The sequence below is a fragment of the Macadamia integrifolia genome, chromosome 8 (genome assembly GCF_013358625.1).
Source record: "Macadamia integrifolia cultivar HAES 741 chromosome 8, SCU_Mint_v3, whole genome shotgun sequence".
NCBI lineage: Eukaryota > Viridiplantae > Streptophyta > Magnoliopsida > Proteales > Proteaceae > Macadamia > Macadamia integrifolia.
Genome location: NC_056564.1, coordinates 24520097 through 24539026, shown reverse-complemented (window position 1 = coordinate 24539026; position 18930 = coordinate 24520097). Strand labels below are relative to the sequence as shown.

Genomic DNA, 18930 nt, shown 5'->3' with positions numbered 1-18930 from the left:
TCTCTTGTCATACCTTATTCTTCTTCTATCTCTCCAAGGAAAAGGCAAAGTTTTCCAGGCCCAATATGCAATGACCAAGATGGAGCTTCAGAAGCTCAAGAAGAAAACAAAACCTATACCCCCAGCTCCAATTGGAAAACTGTTTGTCTAACACATAAAACATCACAAAGTACATCTTTACATGCAAGACACTACAACAAATACATTTAAATTCACATTAAACAGTTAAAAGTTCATCAGAGGTTAATTATGGCACATGCCCCCAGCTTGGAAATCTACACCACCAAATAATAAATTCATAAGGTCTAATATATTATATATAATTCTATAAAAGGGTGTACCCAGCACACGAGGCTCATGCCACTGCAGGGTCTAAGGAGGGTCATAATATACGCAGACATATCCCCGCTATGTGGAGAGCTTGTTTCCTGACTAGAATCCACAACCGCTAGGTCGCAATGGAGCAACCGTTGCGCTGAGGCCTGCCCTCTAAGGCCTAATAATTCCATATTCATTTAAATTAGATCTGAATGTTCAAGTTCTTGCTGACAACATTCCAATGACTGATCCTATTCTATTTCAAGATTATAGCGCACAGGAGTACAAAAAGATGCAAGTAGGATAAGAGAACTGTTTTTATGGAATATCTTCATGCCGCATATTTGAACAACTAATTTCTATTTGGCATTACAAATCGAGTTAAAATTTTGCAGAATCTTTCTGCAAGATGGAAAACTTTGGCCGCATTACCAAGAACATCACCAAGGGTAGTTGTAACAAAAAGCACGAAACAGTAAGTAAAGTTAATCCATACCTCCACATTATCCAAAGTATCCTGGGAAGAACCTTGAGGCTGATCATTAGATATACTATTGACACCACTTGATTCGACATGTCCCGATGAGATTCTAGCAAGAGCACGTTCAATGAATGCAACAAGTTCCGCATGGGTGCCACGCAGATGAGATATTTGCAAGATATGATTACAATACTGTGGCCATTCCACTAAACGGTCCACAAACTGCTCCAAAGCTTTGGCCCCAAATATGAACATCTGACACCAAAAAGGCATTAGCAATAACAGATACTAGCAGCCATGAAAAAGAGCACGCACAAACTTAAGGGACAATACTAACTTTGGAATCAGCAGATTTACGCAGTGCATCCAAGACTCCACGAAGGGCAATCCCAAGGGTAAGATGCGTCACCAGTTGATGCTTTATTAGGGAGCCTGGAAAAAAAAATAAAAAATCAAAACACCAGAACTTAACCAACTTCTAATTTTTTTTTTTTTTTTAAATCTCCATATCTAGCAGAAAATTAATAAATAAGCATAACCGAGATGAGGAAGTTGAGATGGATAAGGAGCAAAACAAGAAAAGATATAGGGGAAAAATAGAAATGGGCATAATCAAGAATATCTTTTTTTCCTTTTTTCTTTTGTTTGGTGCAAATCAAGATTATCTCCAACTGGCTCCAACAGGTGATGATTTGAGGAAGTCATTTAAGGTGAATTGAGCATTTACAACAAAATCCATTGCAAGAAACAATAAAGTGGGGGATTCATGGATTAAATCTAACACTATAATAGATTTCAGACTCCCACCCACAAGCAGAACCGCAGGTCTTAAACCAGCAGTTGGAGATCTTCTATAATTTCCAAAGTAAATCTCGGATCAGTTCCAAACAATTACAGCAACTACGGTCGAAGGTAGGGTATGAACATCAACTAAAAACCTCAAAAATCTCAACATTCCAAGGGCCAGATGTTAAGATAACTGTACCTCAAAGTTGCATCCAAATAGCCACAGAAATAGAGAACCGCCAGTAATTTTATGGCCAACAGAAACTCTAGACTTCAAATAGATACATAAGACCACAGATTATATAACCTTAGTCAGCCTTCAAACAATCTTAAATCAAAGAAAACAATCTCACTACTTACTTTGTTGTGCAGTAACCGAGCTAAAAGGAGGGAAACAAACTAATAGATGATAGGAATTGGCAAGAGCTTCTCACTCAGCCTTTCTAGTCTCTCACCACCCACCACTAGCTTCTTACTAGGGTATTATGCATCTCACAGAAATTCTTGCTTCACACAAGTATAAAACAGCACAATAGCCATAGAGGTGTTTTTATCAAAATCGTGGAAGGTAGTGTACCCTCCTCTTTTTTATTAACTTGATGAAACACAAAACATTATGACCTTCCTTGCATGGAAAGGAGGTTCCTCTACAACTTAAACTTCACAAATTAGAAACTACTATAAAATAGAAACTAGCTTCTAATACTTAGCATATAAGAAACAAGTAACAAATTCAGTAACCAGCTACTAAGAAACTATAAATTAGAATCAAACATAAAAATAGAAACTAGAAATTGTCCCCTGCACAAGAATTACTAAAAACAGCAACAACTCAGCCTTATCCCAACTAAATAGGGTCGGCTACATGGATCCTTGCCGACCAAAAGAATAAGGACACTAAAGAATACTAAAAGCTGCCATGATGCCATCCATATATGCATCCAGAAATATCATATACAATGTAGTAAGCAAATAGCACCAACCATATAAAGATCTTAAAACAGTATTACCATAATGCACTTTTATAACAAGATACAATATTGTTAAAGGGTTAGTAATGTGGGATGATGATGTGAGCTGATAGAAAACAACCACCCAAAAGGCAAGAATTCTAGAGAAGCAACTACACATCTAGTTCGATTAATCCCAATAGGATCTAGGCAGTACTTATGATCTGGCATAGCTACTATTCTCGCGACTGCACCTACCAAGGTTGGAAAAGAATATCAGCTTTCTTCAAAGACGCTACCATGAAACCTTCACTTAATCCATCTAGGCTCAATATGTATCTATACCCCCTGATGCAGAACCCAAGTCAAATAACCCTATTTGGGTTTTCTAGGGGCCCACCCAAATGCACAGTAGCCAATAGTAGGAAGGCAATGGCAATCTCGTAAATAATTCCAAGTTTACAATAGGAAGGCACTTTGGTAATTTAAACAGAATCTGGAAGGTAATTTGGGAAGACACTAAAGTGATATGAAGGGAATATAAATCAAATATGGAGGGCTATCTTGGAACCAAAGTCAAAGGAGGGGGCATATGGGAATAAAGGAAGTTAGGAGGTGTATTAAAGGAAAGTGGGAAATAAATAGAGCAACAAATTGAAGGAAGAAGGCTACCATCTTCAACCTCACAACTTCAACATGAACAGCGAACGAGATCTGGTTTGAAGAGGAGATCTCACTCATAAAAAGCCCGATCGAATGGAAATTTCACGGTAAGTATCTTAACAAACTACTCTCTTTCGTGCAATGCTTATTAACCCATAAGATCAAGCCAGAAATTTAAACCAAGCCCCTAAAAAGCGTACCTGGCAGTAGAACAGGGATCAGGTTTGATTTCAGTTTGATATTTCACCACAGGGGAATAATGAAGTTACGGTGCAACATTACAGCCTATTTTTATTGTACTTGATTATGGGATTTTTTGTCAAGGCGACCCAAGGCAGTGGAGGGGTGCCTAAGCGCCTAGACAACCAAGGCACCCAAATGTTATTTTTCATTTTCCCTATTTTCTAACATTATTTAATATGCTACATATATCTTGTATCATCAAAAATCAACATTAAACCACATTAAGTCATCAAAAATCAACATTTAGCTACATCAAGTCATCAAAAATCAATGTTAAGTCACATTAAGTTATTAAAAATCAACATTTAGAGAAATGTTTTTGTTATTTAATAAGTTTGACTGATCAAATGATTTTTATTTTTACATTAGACTTTTTGTATTTGATAAAAGCATAATGACAAAGTTATGTTCCAGTCAAACTTATTCTATATAGTGTGCGAATGCTGTTAAAATCGCCAAAATAAAAATAATTTTATGGGCATCAAAACAAAACATTATTTTACTGCACTTCTGATTTTTAACAATGTTTTCTCATGATAAAATTTATAAAATTTTCAGAATTGAGAAAAACCCAAGCATTTGAAAGTTAAAATGCCCCAACAACAAAAAATCCAGTTTTTGTTATCGGAATGGGGGTTTAACTTCACATCTTTTTGGACTTTGATTTTTAAACTATTTTTATTGGATTCAAATAGTGGGTATTTACTTATTTATGGATAATATCTTAAGTAAAATTACTTAATTGTTATTTGACATAAATAAATGTGGTGCCTTGCAGTAAGGCAACAGTCGCTCAAACCCCAACTAGGCTGCCTAGACACCTTGGCGTCAACTAGATGCCATGACAACTACAGCTTTAAGTAATTTTATTTGTAATTGGCCCAAATTTTAGGTTAATAGGGGGTACAAGAATTAGTATTTTAATATAGTATTCTAGTGTGGGGCCAATCACAGGCCACAGGATCTTATCATGTTAGCAATTAGCATTAGTAGCTGGTTATGATAGGTTGCTCATTAATTGTTTAATTCAGTAAGACAATATCTAGGTGTTGGAAGTGATTGAAGTTTACTAGGGTTTTGCTTTTGAATTTTTTATGCAAGGATGTAACCCTCCCTATCAGATTACACAGTAAATAGAATTTTATTTGCTATAGTGCGAGAATTGGGAGCTCCCTTATCCCTCTCTTCTCCTCTCCTTTCTTTTCTTCTAAATTATTGTTCGCAGTCCCTAAACAGCCCTCCAATCTTTTTTCTTTCTTTCCCCATCGCAGGCTGCTGCCTGCTGAAATAACAACCAGCAGGCTTCTCAGCCCTTGATTCAACAGAAAATCTCCTTAAAACTAGGCCTGAGATTCAGCCAATCGAATTGTTGATTCCTAATCTAGGATCAAAGAATGGCTGGCTGAATCCCTTATTGGAAAATGAGCAGATAAGAGTAATGCTGCAAAACTTCTCTTGTTGGCTGTATTGCCAAGAACAAAGTCCATCAACAACAAAAGTATGTTAAGAATCGCAGTAGGAACAGGCAAAACTACACAGAAACATCATGTACCCTCGGGGTACCCATGTCAACAAAACACAAAATCAGTATGGGTAGGGGGGCATGTCTAAAACGAACCCAAAAGTCAGACCTCTTCCAGGCTATGAAGAAGATTAACTCCCTTCTTTTGAGCCACTAATCTGCCTAACTATAACCCATTTTAGCCAAGTCACCACACCCATACCCTTTCTTGAACACATATGATCCGATGTCTTGATTTGACAAAAACCCATTCCCCATTCTGAATGTGTATTATATGACATCTCAATAAGACATTATGATTTGTTCTTTTGGCAAACAAATACCCAAAAGGAATTCATCAATTCAATCATCCCCCACAGAAAACATAATGTTGCAGAGAAAATTAAGAAATATTAGAACGGAACAACTATAAACCTTACCGAAGAGAACTGCAGCAATCTTAAGTTGTCGTTCTGGATACTTGGGGAAGAACTTGTACTCCTCAAATAAATTTGCAATCATGCACTCAAAAATTGATTGCTCCCTGTTAAAACATGAAGATGTAGCAGGAATAATTTATTTTTGCCCAAAAGAAATTTTTAAAAGTAAGATCTGAATCAGTGGAATAGGTTGATTTGACTCAGGATCAACCGGGGACAAATCCATTTAACCCCGATTCAACCAGTACTGAGATTGACCCAGTTATGCTGAGTCCGGTGAGACCAGCAGATTTCCAGACAATTCAAATTGGAATCAATGGAGACTGATCCCATGCCTGATTCCAAGTTTTTAAACATTGCACAAACACAAAGGCTATACTAAAACTTTTAGTGTTGTTCCACAAAGTCCTTTTTCTATGCTCACAATTAATTAGAATTTGGTCCCATTTCCGGGAGCATTATCAAAGACCTGTTATACTCAGTATCTACTTAAGTGGAACTGTTTCTTCAAGCAATTGTATAATATTAAAAGAGCCATATTAAAATTTATAGTAGAATGAATGAACATGCCTGCATTGAAATATGGCCGCTAAATGAGGAAACATTGAAAAAGTTCCATCAAGACAACCCAAGATTACAAGAACTGAGAAATCATGCACAACTGAATGAGTACAATAAAGGCTACTTCACAAGAACATGGCAAATTTCACAATTCTACTGTTTGCGACACTTATGTCAAATATTTACAAGATTGGATAGCTTCTAGGAAATACTGATCCAGATCAATATGGATTAGACAATCCAAAAAAGTGTCAGCCAATCCAGTGAACAAATAACCCCACACTGGGTGTGGAAAGGCGAATCCCGTGTCTGATGGATTAAATATGTCCCATCCAATAAAGATCCAGATACTGTGACCTAACCGATCCAATACTGTTTCTTGAAACCTATGCTGCATGTATGTGGGTGCGGGAGCAGAAGCAGAATGACAAGGATGCTTGGGGTCGTACTTGACAAACCCTGAAAGAAAAGGATTCAGGGACTCAGAAGGGGGGTCATGCTTAATGTACTATTTCAAATCTGTTATTAGCAAGATTCATAATTTTTGGTAAGTGTTGTTAGAGGGGTTAGATTTAATAGCTAGATTCCAGGGTTGCCCCCTATTCCCTCCACCTCCTCCTTCCAGTTACCTCTCAGCATTCGGCACCTTTGCCTCCTCTCCTGTCCCGCTCTTCCTCTTCTTCTGCTGTTGTAACCGAACACCTTCTGCTTCCTCCTTTTGGGTCAATGGACAAAGTTTGGACAAAAGGCTAAAAAAACCCACCCAAACGGAGCCCTTCCCCCTCCCCAAAAAAAAAAAAAAAAAAAAAAAAAAACACCATTGCGAAATCTATCTCCACACACATGGACATGCAATCCAGCAGCCAGGGAATGTCGAGTCCACATAACATAGCTCAAAGTGCCCCACATCAAACACGACACTTCTGATTTCTACATATGCCTACATGATTTTCACAGCAAGTGATGTGTTGCATACCAATATCGATGTCTTTATAACCTAGGATGTGGACAGAAATAAAAAACAAAGTCGATTAAAGATTCAACCTGTTATCAGTAGATTCCTTGAAGCGAGCAAGCATTTGAACCATTGCATCAATGGTCAGCTGACCAGAAAACATTTGATGGAAGTAAGAGTTGGCCTCTGCCTCAATATCAGCTGCATAAACATCAGATGCCGACTCTGCAACTCCACCATTCTGCAGTCTTGGGTTACCATGCATTGATGCCAAATGCAACTTCTTCATTTCGTCAGCAAGCAGGTTAGAAGTAATCTGTGAAGCATGAGCTTGAAGGACCTAAAAACCAAAGCAAATAAGAAGATGAAAAGTGGATGGAGGCAACACAAAAGTGAATAACAAATAAACTTTTCCTATAATTTGATGAAAAATTAATTATTTTTCTATCAGGACCTTGAAAAATGTTGAATTTGACTCCAAATAGGCATTCACCACACCACCAGAATGCTGGAACGGATTGGCAGGATCCTCTGCTGTGTCAAGAGGTATCTCCCTCAAGAACTTGAGGCACTCCTGGAAAGTAGTGTCATAAATGTTTAAAATTGCCGTATCATCACTATCAAAGTTACAGAGAGAGGAGAACAGAGAAATGAAGAAGATAATGTAGAGAACTGAAAGGACAGTACCATGAAAAAGACATCCTTATGTGTGCTCATATTATCATTCAACCACTTCTCCAGATTTATGTGCTCTTCCCGAGAAGCAAGGGCTGCCAGTTTAATACTGAATGAGAAAGGTGTTATGTCCAATACCGCTGACACAATCTGCAAAATTGAACATTTGTAAGCACAAACATGGCATAAACAACACATCAAGGCATACAAGATACAAATGCATATGTTACAAAATTCAAGTCAAAGATGCTATGAGTACATTAAGATCAGATAGATCAACACAGTCAGAATTGACAGCTATGCCTCAATTGTACAACTCAAATATTTAAACCCCAAATCTGTTTCTCAAACAATAAACAAGGTTCAAGAACTCATTTCTTTTCAGTATAAAAAAAAAAAAAAAAAGAAAGAAAGAAATATCCGAGATTATGGCAAGATTTCGCCGAGTTTTCAAACCATGCAATAAACTAACATACCCAACAATAAACAACTAAAGCAATTGACACCAGTGGAGACATCACACATGACAATGTTGTCCAGGGGAAGCCTATGCAACTTGGCATCTAAAGGGTATTTGTTGGTGCAACACCAAGCTAGGCAAAGCAAAAACAAACAGTGGCCTAGGGTTCTCAACAAGCACCAAGATGACAACAGCCTAATGCATGGTTTCTTCCAATGTACCAACCATTTTTCCACTTTCAGGAAAGATATATTACTACATATGAACCATAACACATGGAATATCAAGCACTTGCCTGTTGATCTAAGACAGCACATATGTATGCATTAATGTCTAATATCATCCCCCCCCTCCACATCATACAATTACCAAACAAGAAAGAGAAATGGTCAGGGTTAAACTCACCTAATGCACTGACAGCCCCTACCATGATATTATTCCTCCTATAAAGTAATGCTTTTAAAAATGAAAGAAGTAATGCTTTTAAAAATTGACGGCATACTACTTTAAAAAAAAAAAAAAAAAAAAAAAAAAAAAGGAATTCGACAAGCAAATGACAAACTCAGCCCACAGCTTACAACTGCCAATCAGACTCCATGAGACTTTAACAGTAGATCCTTCTGGCACACTACCAGGTTGAAATATGGATGATCCATCCCCGGTTTTCTTTGGAGATAATTATCAAATTCTATTGAGAGAGAAAGGGGGAAAGCCTCCTAAACAAACGGAAACAATAGAATCATGACCTGGCTTCACCACAGTACAAATTACAAGAAACTATACCTTCAAAGGTAACAACATCAATAGTGCTCACCCATTGGGATCTTAAGTTTCATACCCAATTCTTGGAAACTGATAATACTTTCATCACTACTTGATCTATGTGATGCAGATTCTTCACCAAACTAGGCTTGTTTTATTAGAAATAAGCCTAGGGTTGGGTTGTATATGTGTTGGGCCTTCAGTCCATGTGGTTTGGAGTGTATTGGGCCACTTTTATGGGTCTAAACTAGAAGTTCTAAGGTTGCATACGGGATTCACTGATTTGTTTCATTTTTCTTTAGTTTCCTTTTTAGATGGGGTTATTTAGTTTCTAATTTCAGTACCTAGTTAGTTTATAATTTTCAATCATAAGATAGTTTCTATTTCCAGTTTTAGTAACTAAAGGACTTTCTATTTTGTAAGTTTCTATATTCAGTTTTAGTAACTAGGTGAGTTTCTAATTTTTAGTTTCCTATTTCAGTTTTTTAAAACTAAAGTTAGTTTCTATTTTATGTAACCCCCATCATTATTATAAATAAAGGAAGGGCTCTCATTAGGAGTCAGACGATTTAATGAATGAAAAGAAGCTATGTTGCTGTTTGCTCTAATGTGTGTGCTGTGTGTTTGATCACAGTGGAAGGGAGTGGTGTTTGATCCATTCGACGCCGCAGATCCATTCGACACTCTGCGGCGTGAAGTCCGAGTGGTCTCTTCAAGTTTTATCTTTCTTCTTTCCAAATTTTATTTTCAAGCATATGTTACTGTTCAGAATACCAGCATATCAGGTAAGTAATCTGAACTTTCTGCAAATTTCTGGGTTTTAAGAGTTCCAGATTTTCTCCACCGACCTGTACTGATCTAAGAGACCAGCCATCTGATTGCTTTGAATTTCTGGTCGAGTGTTACCCCTGCTGAGAGGAAGAATCAATTCCAATTTTAGAGTAATCAGGCCTGGGGATTGTCTGATAAATTAAATCTCTCTAATCTGGTTGATCTTTGTTCTAACCCACTTCTGTCCAGAATTCTGGTTCGATTGTTCCAACTGTTGATGCATTAAAATTGGTAGCTGTTGTTCATGGTTCAGCCTCTGTTATTGGACCACTAAGCCTCTGTTTTTCCTGATCTCTATTCAGCTACAGAAATTCTGAAACTCTGAGATCAATAGGGCTGATCTGTGTTAATTGATTTCTGTCTTCTAGTGCACTGTAGTGACTAGAATGGTGGTCGACTAGTCTGGTTTATTTTCTGTTGATCTTTTGACATGTGGTTCATGTTTATAAGGTGGAGTGAACCTAGTTGATACCCTTGCTAATCCCTGTGATTTGTTTATGCTGATCTGACCAATAGCACTGTCTTGTTGAGGTCGATACATCACTGTTCCAAATCTGAAGTATTTTTTTATTTGCTTGAATTGTTCTACTTCTGTCCTCTGGTTTGTCCTGCTGTTTATTGTAATCTGATTAGCTATATTAAGGTTTGGGTTGGTTATGGTCGTTCTTGGCTTAAAAGTTCCTGCAGTTTTGGGTCTAGTTGGGTGTCCAATCTAGTCCTACATTACTATGACTCCAGGAGAATATATGCATACCCAAATATCCACAACAGAAATCCAGTAGTCCTATTATATTCTACCTCTACGTATGAGTAAACTGCTCATTGTAGGGCCTCCTTGGAATCCAGCATAGGTATAAATAGAGCAGAAGTGCACCACATAAAATATTCAGAGGAGAATAAGGAGGCCTACTATGTAAATTATAGTTCTGAGTACAAGAACCCTGAAGAAAGAATCTAAAAAGAAACAGCAATCTAAAATTTTGATGCAAAAACAAATCTTGGAAATAAAAGAATCATGCAGATGCCATGAGATTCTTGAAACCAATTAAAGGAAACAAGACACCGTAAACCACAGAATATAGAAAATAGTAACTTCCTCCACCTATTCAAACAGTCTACACCCTTGGGGTTCAAAACCAGGAAAACTTCTCATTTTACCTTCAGCTCTTGACAAATGCCCAAAATTCTGGTCATATTTTCTGGATCAGCAAAATGAATGTCTATAAAGCCACGAACCAAAAGATTAGGATTCACATGCCATAAATGAAGAAATACTCCACTATTCATTGCATTGCCAATTATCATGGGAAGAACAGTTGAAGATACATCGTATTGGAGAAGGTTAAATGCAGTCTGCCATGACAAAAGAAACTATGATTAACCTTTACAAGTCTCTCTAAAGTAAACAACTCCAAAAAAAAAAAAAATTCAACTGTATATGTGGAGGAGAACATACATTAATATGGGCCATCCCAAGAAGCAAGACCTCAGGGCAGTTTTTAAGTGGATACTCGAGAATTGTTCGCACAGAGCCAGCATGACCTCTCTCAGCTAGGTGACATAGCACCTCCAAGAGGTCAAGACATAACCATGCCTGATTTGCATTTCCTTGTGGAAGCTTATGGCCATGTACAGCATCAACATACCCCTGCAAGATTATTGGCAACTATGATCAGCCAAACAGCAAACTGTACAACATAATGTCAGGCTCGAACATGTGCAGACTATACCAATTGCCTCGCAGAATGCCCAAAGGTGAATGTTTCAGGTGGTGCACAAGCTGCATATCTTAGGAAAGATAGCTGACCTTCAGCATTCTTCCAGACAGACCCACAAATAGCATGGAGTGGGAACGGATCCTGCAGTCACATTTACTCAATGAGCACTAATTGAACAGGAACTATTTCATTTTAAAACTTCAGACTTTTTACCATAAAGTGTACCTGGCATGCATTTGCATAAACAGACATGAAAAAAGAGAATGCTTCCTCATCGGAGAAATAGAAACCCTCATGATCCAGGTTTTCCATTACACTGACCCAATTAGTTCCTGGAGCCTGAAGATTAGAGCATCATAATTAAAAACCAATTACATGCTTGATTAAACCTTTTGCGGTTTGACCACATCAATATTCCAATTGCTGCAATCAAGGGAAAAAGAGTAACTAACAAACTATTGAAAAGACTGAAACAAGGAACTCACAAGCTGTTTAATTGAATCTACAAGGACATCAACATTCCAGGAGTTCAAACATGGTAAATCAGGTACTGAGCTGCCACTAAGTGCAGAGCAGAATATGGAATATGTGCTTTGGCTGTCCTCAAGACCAGAATGAGTTCGGGCAATTGTACCAAGTATCCGGGAGAGGGTCCCCTCAGTCAATGGTAAAAAAAGGGATAAGACTTCTTTGCAATGCGCCGCATTAATAGTGAAACCATAGCCAAGTTCGGTCATAACATCCGCCATGCTAATTTCCTTCTCAATCTCTGCTAGAACAGCATCAAAATCATTTTCATTGGTATCATAGAATAGATCCAAATGCCTGCATTAGAAGTACCAAAAGTGTTAATAATAAAGGAATTTGTATCAGGAAAACAATGAATATAAGCATAAACAACATGGAACTGAATTAAGATATAGACATTCGAGGAAAAGATGAACACCTCAAAGAATCAGCCCCATGTAAATCCCCATGTAAATCATCTGAAATATATGGATCTAGTATAAAAGAAGTCATGTCTTCCAATTGCATTAAGGATAACATCCGCATAAAGGAATCCACATACTTAGCAAGGCCCTCTGACCGATGCAGGAACGAGACAATATTCTGCATTTGTCCATGAAAATCAAAAGATGTTGGATGGGCACACAATTCCTCAATCTGGGAAATGCAGAAGTTTTGACCTGAGAAACAGGAAAAAGTATATTCAATGTAATGAAGAACAAAAACAAATGCACCAATGCAATAGAAGTGTAGAGATCAAAGTGCTTCATAAATCTCTCTAAAGCAAGTAATCCAACCCACCGCATGTCCTGATATCAAGATTTTCCGAATCTGACAAAGCAAGACCAATGCCAATCTTCTCATACACCGAAAACCGTAACACATTAAAAAAATCTCCAAGAAAAGCCTCATTGATAGATGTACTTCTCAAGGCTTCACAAAAGACTGTACTGAAATTTGGTTTATCCATCAAATATCTAAAGATTGCAGCAAGAAAATCTGGTTTCAGCTGTATGTTCTGCATGTCCCCGCCATGAAAATTTATGTGATCCAAGCAGGTCTGGAGCAACAATATGCTTCCCTCGCTTCCATAGTCAGTAAACTACAGGAAAAAAAATAAATGAATATGCAGAATCAGAGAGCAACAAAGAAGAGCATTTAAGAGTTGAGATTGAAGACCACAAAACAAAGGAGAAAGGAAAATCGATAATATTGGATTGCAAGCAAATTTTGAGAATATATTAACACCCAGTCTGATATATAAAGCAATTTGTGAAACAGTGGGCAAAATGTTGGCATGTTCCTAGAGTTATCCTTCATTTTGACAGAGAATGGAGGTGGATTTCAAAAGCTTTTAACGGAAAGTCTTCATGTGATATGCTTGGTAAGTTGGCTTCTAGTGTAGTGATTCACCATATCTTGTGGGAAAGAAATAAAAGGACATGGACTTCCTCCTCTCGTACAATTGAGCAAATTTGGAGTTATATTACTTTTGAGATTAGAAACAAAATCCTTCACAAGTGTATGGTTAGTCCTGATTCTGTTAGAAATAGGCATTTGACCTTGGCTTGGGATCTTCCTCTTGTTTCTCAACCTCCCTAATTTTGGTGTTCCCCCTTCGTTGATTGTAATTTTTCCCTCCCCTGGCTTTTTTTATAACCTTCTTAACGGTTGTTTTGTCCCCCCTCCCTTGTTTTTCTTTGTTGTGGCCTTTGCCTTTAGATAGCCGTTGAAGTTTTCGTTTTGTTCTCTGTTTTTTTCTTCAATAGATTTTCATTCATTGAAGGAAAAAAAAACAAATATTCATAAACGATATTAAATAGCAATAAATATGATTTAAACATACATTTAATTTTGACTAATAATTGGTTCCAGAAAATAAAACAAGCCAAAATTATTCGATCATTATCCCAAAATAGAATATTCAGTTCCTCATGCAGTGGGTCCTATTAGTTAATAAAAAGGGCATACCCGGTGCACGAGGCTCCCACATGTGCGAGGTCCTAATAGTTAATGGCGTTACTTTTATACTTGGTACATTTTTGGTATCTTATATTTATCCAAATATATCTCAACAAATACAAATGGAGGCGTTTCAATTTACTGACAAACAGATATCGTATAAGGTTCTGAGGAAGGCTTAAATGTCAATGAAAACAAGCCATACTGTACACAAATTCAGAACCATTTGATCTCAATTTGCCCAATATACATATTACCAGTAGACAGTGGACAGGTTAGGGTTTGTATATAAAATAAGTATACGAAGATATGACTTATGAGGCATTATCATATATGAGCACACCAATTCACAGTGCAAAATGAAGCAATTTCAAGCTCTGTTGATAGGACTCCACAAATGAGTCAATAAACGGACACATATTGATATGTTCTATAAGCATTACTTATTATTTCAAGCATAAACTAGACCTCAAGAATGTGGCTTTCATACCTGAGGTTGTTAAATGTTAGGTTTTATACCTATTAATGTTATACATCTAAAACACATGAAATAGTGAATAAATAGAATCATTGGACGCCTCAGACTCAAACACTTGGTAATGATGATAGAAAGGTCTCAAATTTATAGACTTGATAAATTGTACTTCATCAACACATCGACTAGTAGTTGAGTTCATGAATGTATTACTGCATGTGTTTTTACTCGACCAACGTGTTCAAGTTAAGTTCATGCATTTGAGCATCACACTTGCCAAAACTGTGTACCATTAGCAATGCAGCTATGATCTAGAATTACATGACCTTCAGCAAAGTTTTAACCTCCGTAAATTCTCGCTCTACCATTGATGTCTTCAATTTTTCAAGCCTAACATGTGATTTTGGGTTTCATTTTTTACTCACCATTCTCTTGCGTCAAGCCAGTTCATGAGACATCACAGAGTTAAAGTCCATGTAAATTCATCTTTTAGGGGGCAAAATAAAGATCAATTAGGGTTTCGATACACGTGGATCTTACAGACTCATCAAGCTGGTGTTTCTAAAGAAAAATACACCAAAAATGAAACGTGATAGAAAAAAAAAAAAAAAAAAATCATTTTTAAGCAAACCGGTTCCATGTAATGGGAGCATTACAACCTCCACCCCCATCCCTCGCCGATCAACGCCAATGGTAAGCACAATGAAACAGGACATACTAGACAAACTGAAACAATTAATAATCTAAAAAATGGTGGTGCCTGCGGGAATGTCAGTAACAGAAAACACCAAATAGCATAGTTCAAGTGCGCAATAATCAAGACCGCAAGACCTACAAAAATTCAAAAATATAGAAATAGAACGAGAGAAAGAGAGAATCAACGATTTCCAACCAGAACGAAAACTTTTCAAAAAAATAGGGAAAGAGAACAACTAAATAAATAGAAATGATAACGATTAAAGAAGCTTAAGCGTACCTGACATAGCTCCCGAACGACCGAATCGAAGTTGGAGTCGTCCAAGCTCTGAAGCAAGAACCGAATCTGCTTCGAAACCGTCGAAGAGAAAGGAAGCATGGCGATGGAAGGGCGAGAGATAATGATTGCCACGGTTTCTGGTGAAGAATGAATCGAGGAAGATAATGGATTTGGAACGTTCTTCTGAAGCAGAGAAATTCAAGGGTTTTGAAGGTTATCGAAGATCATGAAATGTTGGGTGGACTGAGAATTGTCGGGAGTCGGGAGTCGGGAGTCGGGAGTCGATGGTCGATAGTCGATCGAGGACTATCAGTCTACGGGACCGCTATTTAGATTTTACATGTGAATTGGCACGTATTATTATTAACTTGTAAAAAATATTAATTATCATAGGATTACTATATAGGAACAGGAAAGACTTCTCCATATTTTTTTATTGGCAATGAAAATGATTTTCCTTCAACCTAGGTCAATGGATTCTACCATGAAGTCTTTTGATGGTATCCATTAGGTATAAGGAATAGTGGTGGTGTCTGGTATAAGGAATAGTGGTGGTATTATCGCTCATTCGTACACAGGAGGTAGATATTTACAGTCATTAATGGTTATATGGTTCCTCGTCACACGGTGCACGAAAACTTTCTTCAAATCTTATTGCGTTATCAGTTTGAAGTACTACATCTTTTATGGACAAGTCTTATTTGCTTTGGCACTCTCTTCATTAGATTATATCAATTAACCATAGTGAATTACAATTGTTGAGGGCGTTGTCAGTGTTTGTTGTTGTCTTCTAAAATTAAAAATCCGTTAGGTTTATCGTGGTTTAGATAATCACATCATAATTGGTATAGACAAATCAATAGTTGGTCATTCCATTTCCTATTGAATGTCATAATCTGTTTTGAAATTAGGCATAAGTATTACCCTATAATTCGTTAAGAATGCATGTTGAGCCCATAGTAGTTTATTTTAGCTATGGAATGTCTATCTAAAATACATCATTTTATCGTTAATTTATTTAAAGTTATTAAAGTTTGTTGTGATACCTCTTAAATCACTAATCTTCTTATATTGATGATACCCCGATCTTCTACCGGGATACTGAACATGATATTCTGTCTATACAAGCCATATTAAACTTATTTTTTGACTAATCTTGCCAATAAATCAACTTCCCTAAAAGCAGTATTCTTTTTTTTTTAAGTAATGGTACTAATGTGAATAATAGGGATAAAATATTCAACACTCAACCCCAATAGGGGGTTGGTCCATTGGTGATCTGCACTAGATAAAGCGCCTCAGAGATGCGTCTTACCTGGATTCAAAAAATAATGTCAAGTAAAATAAAGGCTTGGCCAATATACCTAGCCCAGCCTAGCCCCAATGTGACACTCAATAATATGGCAAGTATCAAACCTACCTGAAGATCGGTGAGGTGTCACCACCAAGAATACGGTAAGTTTTAGGGTATTTGGAAGATCGGTGAGGGCGTGCAAACTTTAGTCTCACATCGCTTAGGGAGAGATTACTGGGCTACTTAATAACCTTTAGTCTCATTAACATGGCACAATGTGTTTTAAAGTATTGAGACCCGTGGTGCAAAGGTTAATGGAGTCAGGGCTTTACACCCGACCTAGCTCTGCTTTGCTTAACATGCACGTGAGCGTGTGTGTGACAGCACCCCAAACCCCTCGACATATGAGAGAAGGGAGAGTATCTCCTTTATAAGGGCTTACACCCTTATAAAACCATATCTACTTATATACCTCTCCTTTTATCGGTAATAATAATAATAATACTAATAATAATAATAATATACCCCTCCTTTAATTCATCATCGGGAAACATGGGAGTGAAGTTTTTATTGTACAACACTCATGTGATGGACAAAAGGCAATGCACGAAAGACAAAATGAGTAGTATTTTTCAAGCATTAAATTTTGAAACTTTCCAAATTCTCTCACAAGTTTCAAAATACAAGAAAATCACAGTAAATAAACCAAGCACGTTGGAATATTATGACACATCGTTGTAGATGTCTTTTGGATTTAAACATACACTATGTTTAACAAATCACGCCACAAAGTGAGGTGAAGTTAGACTTCTTAAACCTTTACTTATTTATGTGACCAATTGACATGTTAGTCATATCCTTCCACTTGACATTTGAGTATCCCTTTCGATTATTTCAACATTTTTTGCCTTGCTCGTATATATGTATTATGGATATTAAAGCATTTACTCATATGTGCAATTGACTGACATATTAGCCACATCTTACCACTCTACCTGTCGAGTATCTCTATTAATTTCTTATACATCTTTTTTGCCCTATCCCTATCTCTATCTCAGTGTCATGGATATTAAGGAATTCGCAAATAAAATTCTCATTAGAGGCGGTCTCACTTCGTATATCAACTTAGGTCAATTCATGTTAGTCATGATATAGCCACACCCATGTCATGCTTCACCCTGCCCCATATTGGCTCCTTTCGGTGCATGCGTGTGAAAAAACATCCCAGACCCCCTCCATGGCCAGTTTGGTCGAGGTTTTACGGCTCCTTCCTTTACGTTTTGGGATGGAGGTTGGAGAAGTAAGTGGGTTAGGTCGAATTAGGGTGTGGAGTATAGGTTGAAATAGGGAGTGAATGTGTTAAGTGGGTAAAAATCATTCTTATTTCTTTAGGATTGTTGGATTCATTTACTCCACGTGCTGTGCATCCAAGCCTTCATGGGCACTATATGGAGAAGATCCGGATTCAATCCAAGCTCTCGGCAGAACATTTATGTTCCGCGTCTGGATGCTCTCCAACCATTGAGCCGCCCGAATCTAGATCCATCCCTCGTGGTGGAAGAAAACTCTCTCCTTTCTTTTAAGTCTTGTTTGTTTAGCGGAGACCTTGGGGGTGAGAATATAATGGTAATGGGAGCCACAAGGTAGTGGATATACGACGACAGGCACAAGAAAAGTGAAGTTTACTATTTCAAATAGCCGTTTGGTTATTCTGTGGAGGGGAAAGTTCCACAGGGTGAGGGTTGTAGAGGTTGGAGGGAATAGTGAGGAAGAAGGCGATGGCGGTGAAGAGGTGCTGGAGCACTTGTGATTTTCCTTTTCTTTAAAATAATCTGTATAGGTCTTCTTCTACGATGCTCTTTTATTTATTTATCTCGTAAATCTTGCAGTCTAAGCCGCCTTCTTCTTCTTAACCCACCTTATCAAATGATTACATAGATGGTGATTAGTTGCAAAGATGGGTTTTCAGATAGAAGCTGGGTGGATATTAGACGGGTTGGTGCAATGATGGGGTAGCGGCTGAGCAAAGATGGGTGCGAGTAGTGGATGGGCACACATGTTTTCTCAGGTGAGTGGTTGATGTGCAATTGACACATTCACCCACCTCCAATTGCTCTCCTTCATCTTTACCATCATAGTCCTATCAAACCTGCAGGACTTTGTAAAGGAGTGGGTGGGAGAAATCGTCAACCATGTCCCCTGACAAGAAATACACAATTTTTTTGTTGTCTAAACAAATCCCACCCCAAGGGTACTATGCGGGAAAAAAATCATCTGCAATTCCGATATCGTACAATTCCGTGAAATACCACATTCAGGGGGTGACACGTGTATTGATACCAATGCAATGATCCAGATATGATTTAAATGCC

General features: G+C 37.6%; 1 protein-coding gene across 4 annotated transcripts in view; it reads right to left on the bottom strand.

Moving 5' to 3' along the window:
* The window catches only part of LOC122086052 (CCR4-NOT transcription complex subunit 1), a 55561-nt gene extending 39975 nt beyond the window's left edge, over nucleotides 1-15586 (bottom strand). For 3 of the 4 annotated variants that reach the window (XM_042654742.1, XM_042654743.1, XM_042654745.1), the window contains exons 1-14: nucleotides 15265-15585; nucleotides 12653-12953; nucleotides 12291-12531; nucleotides 11830-12169; nucleotides 11570-11683; nucleotides 11357-11485; nucleotides 11083-11274; nucleotides 10785-10979; nucleotides 7586-7723; nucleotides 7353-7472; nucleotides 6988-7238; nucleotides 5383-5486; nucleotides 1137-1231; nucleotides 815-1054 (exon numbers count right to left, since the gene is read on the bottom strand). In XM_042654742.1, coding sequence (XP_042510676.1) covers nucleotides 815-1054; nucleotides 1137-1231; nucleotides 5383-5486; nucleotides 6988-7238; nucleotides 7353-7472; nucleotides 7586-7723; nucleotides 10785-10979; nucleotides 11083-11274; nucleotides 11357-11485; nucleotides 11570-11683; nucleotides 11830-12169; nucleotides 12291-12531; nucleotides 12653-12953; nucleotides 15265-15363 — 2559 coding nt within the window. In that variant the 5' untranslated portion in view covers nucleotides 15364-15585. Of the gene's footprint in view, nucleotides 1-814; nucleotides 1055-1136; nucleotides 1232-5382; nucleotides 5487-6987; nucleotides 7239-7352; nucleotides 7473-7585; nucleotides 7724-10784; nucleotides 10980-11082; nucleotides 11275-11356; nucleotides 11486-11569; nucleotides 11684-11829; nucleotides 12170-12290; nucleotides 12532-12652; nucleotides 12954-15264 lie in introns of all 4 variants that reach the window. The other variant, XM_042654744.1, reaches the window with a different exon arrangement.
* Nucleotides 15587-18930: the final 3344 nt, after the last annotated feature.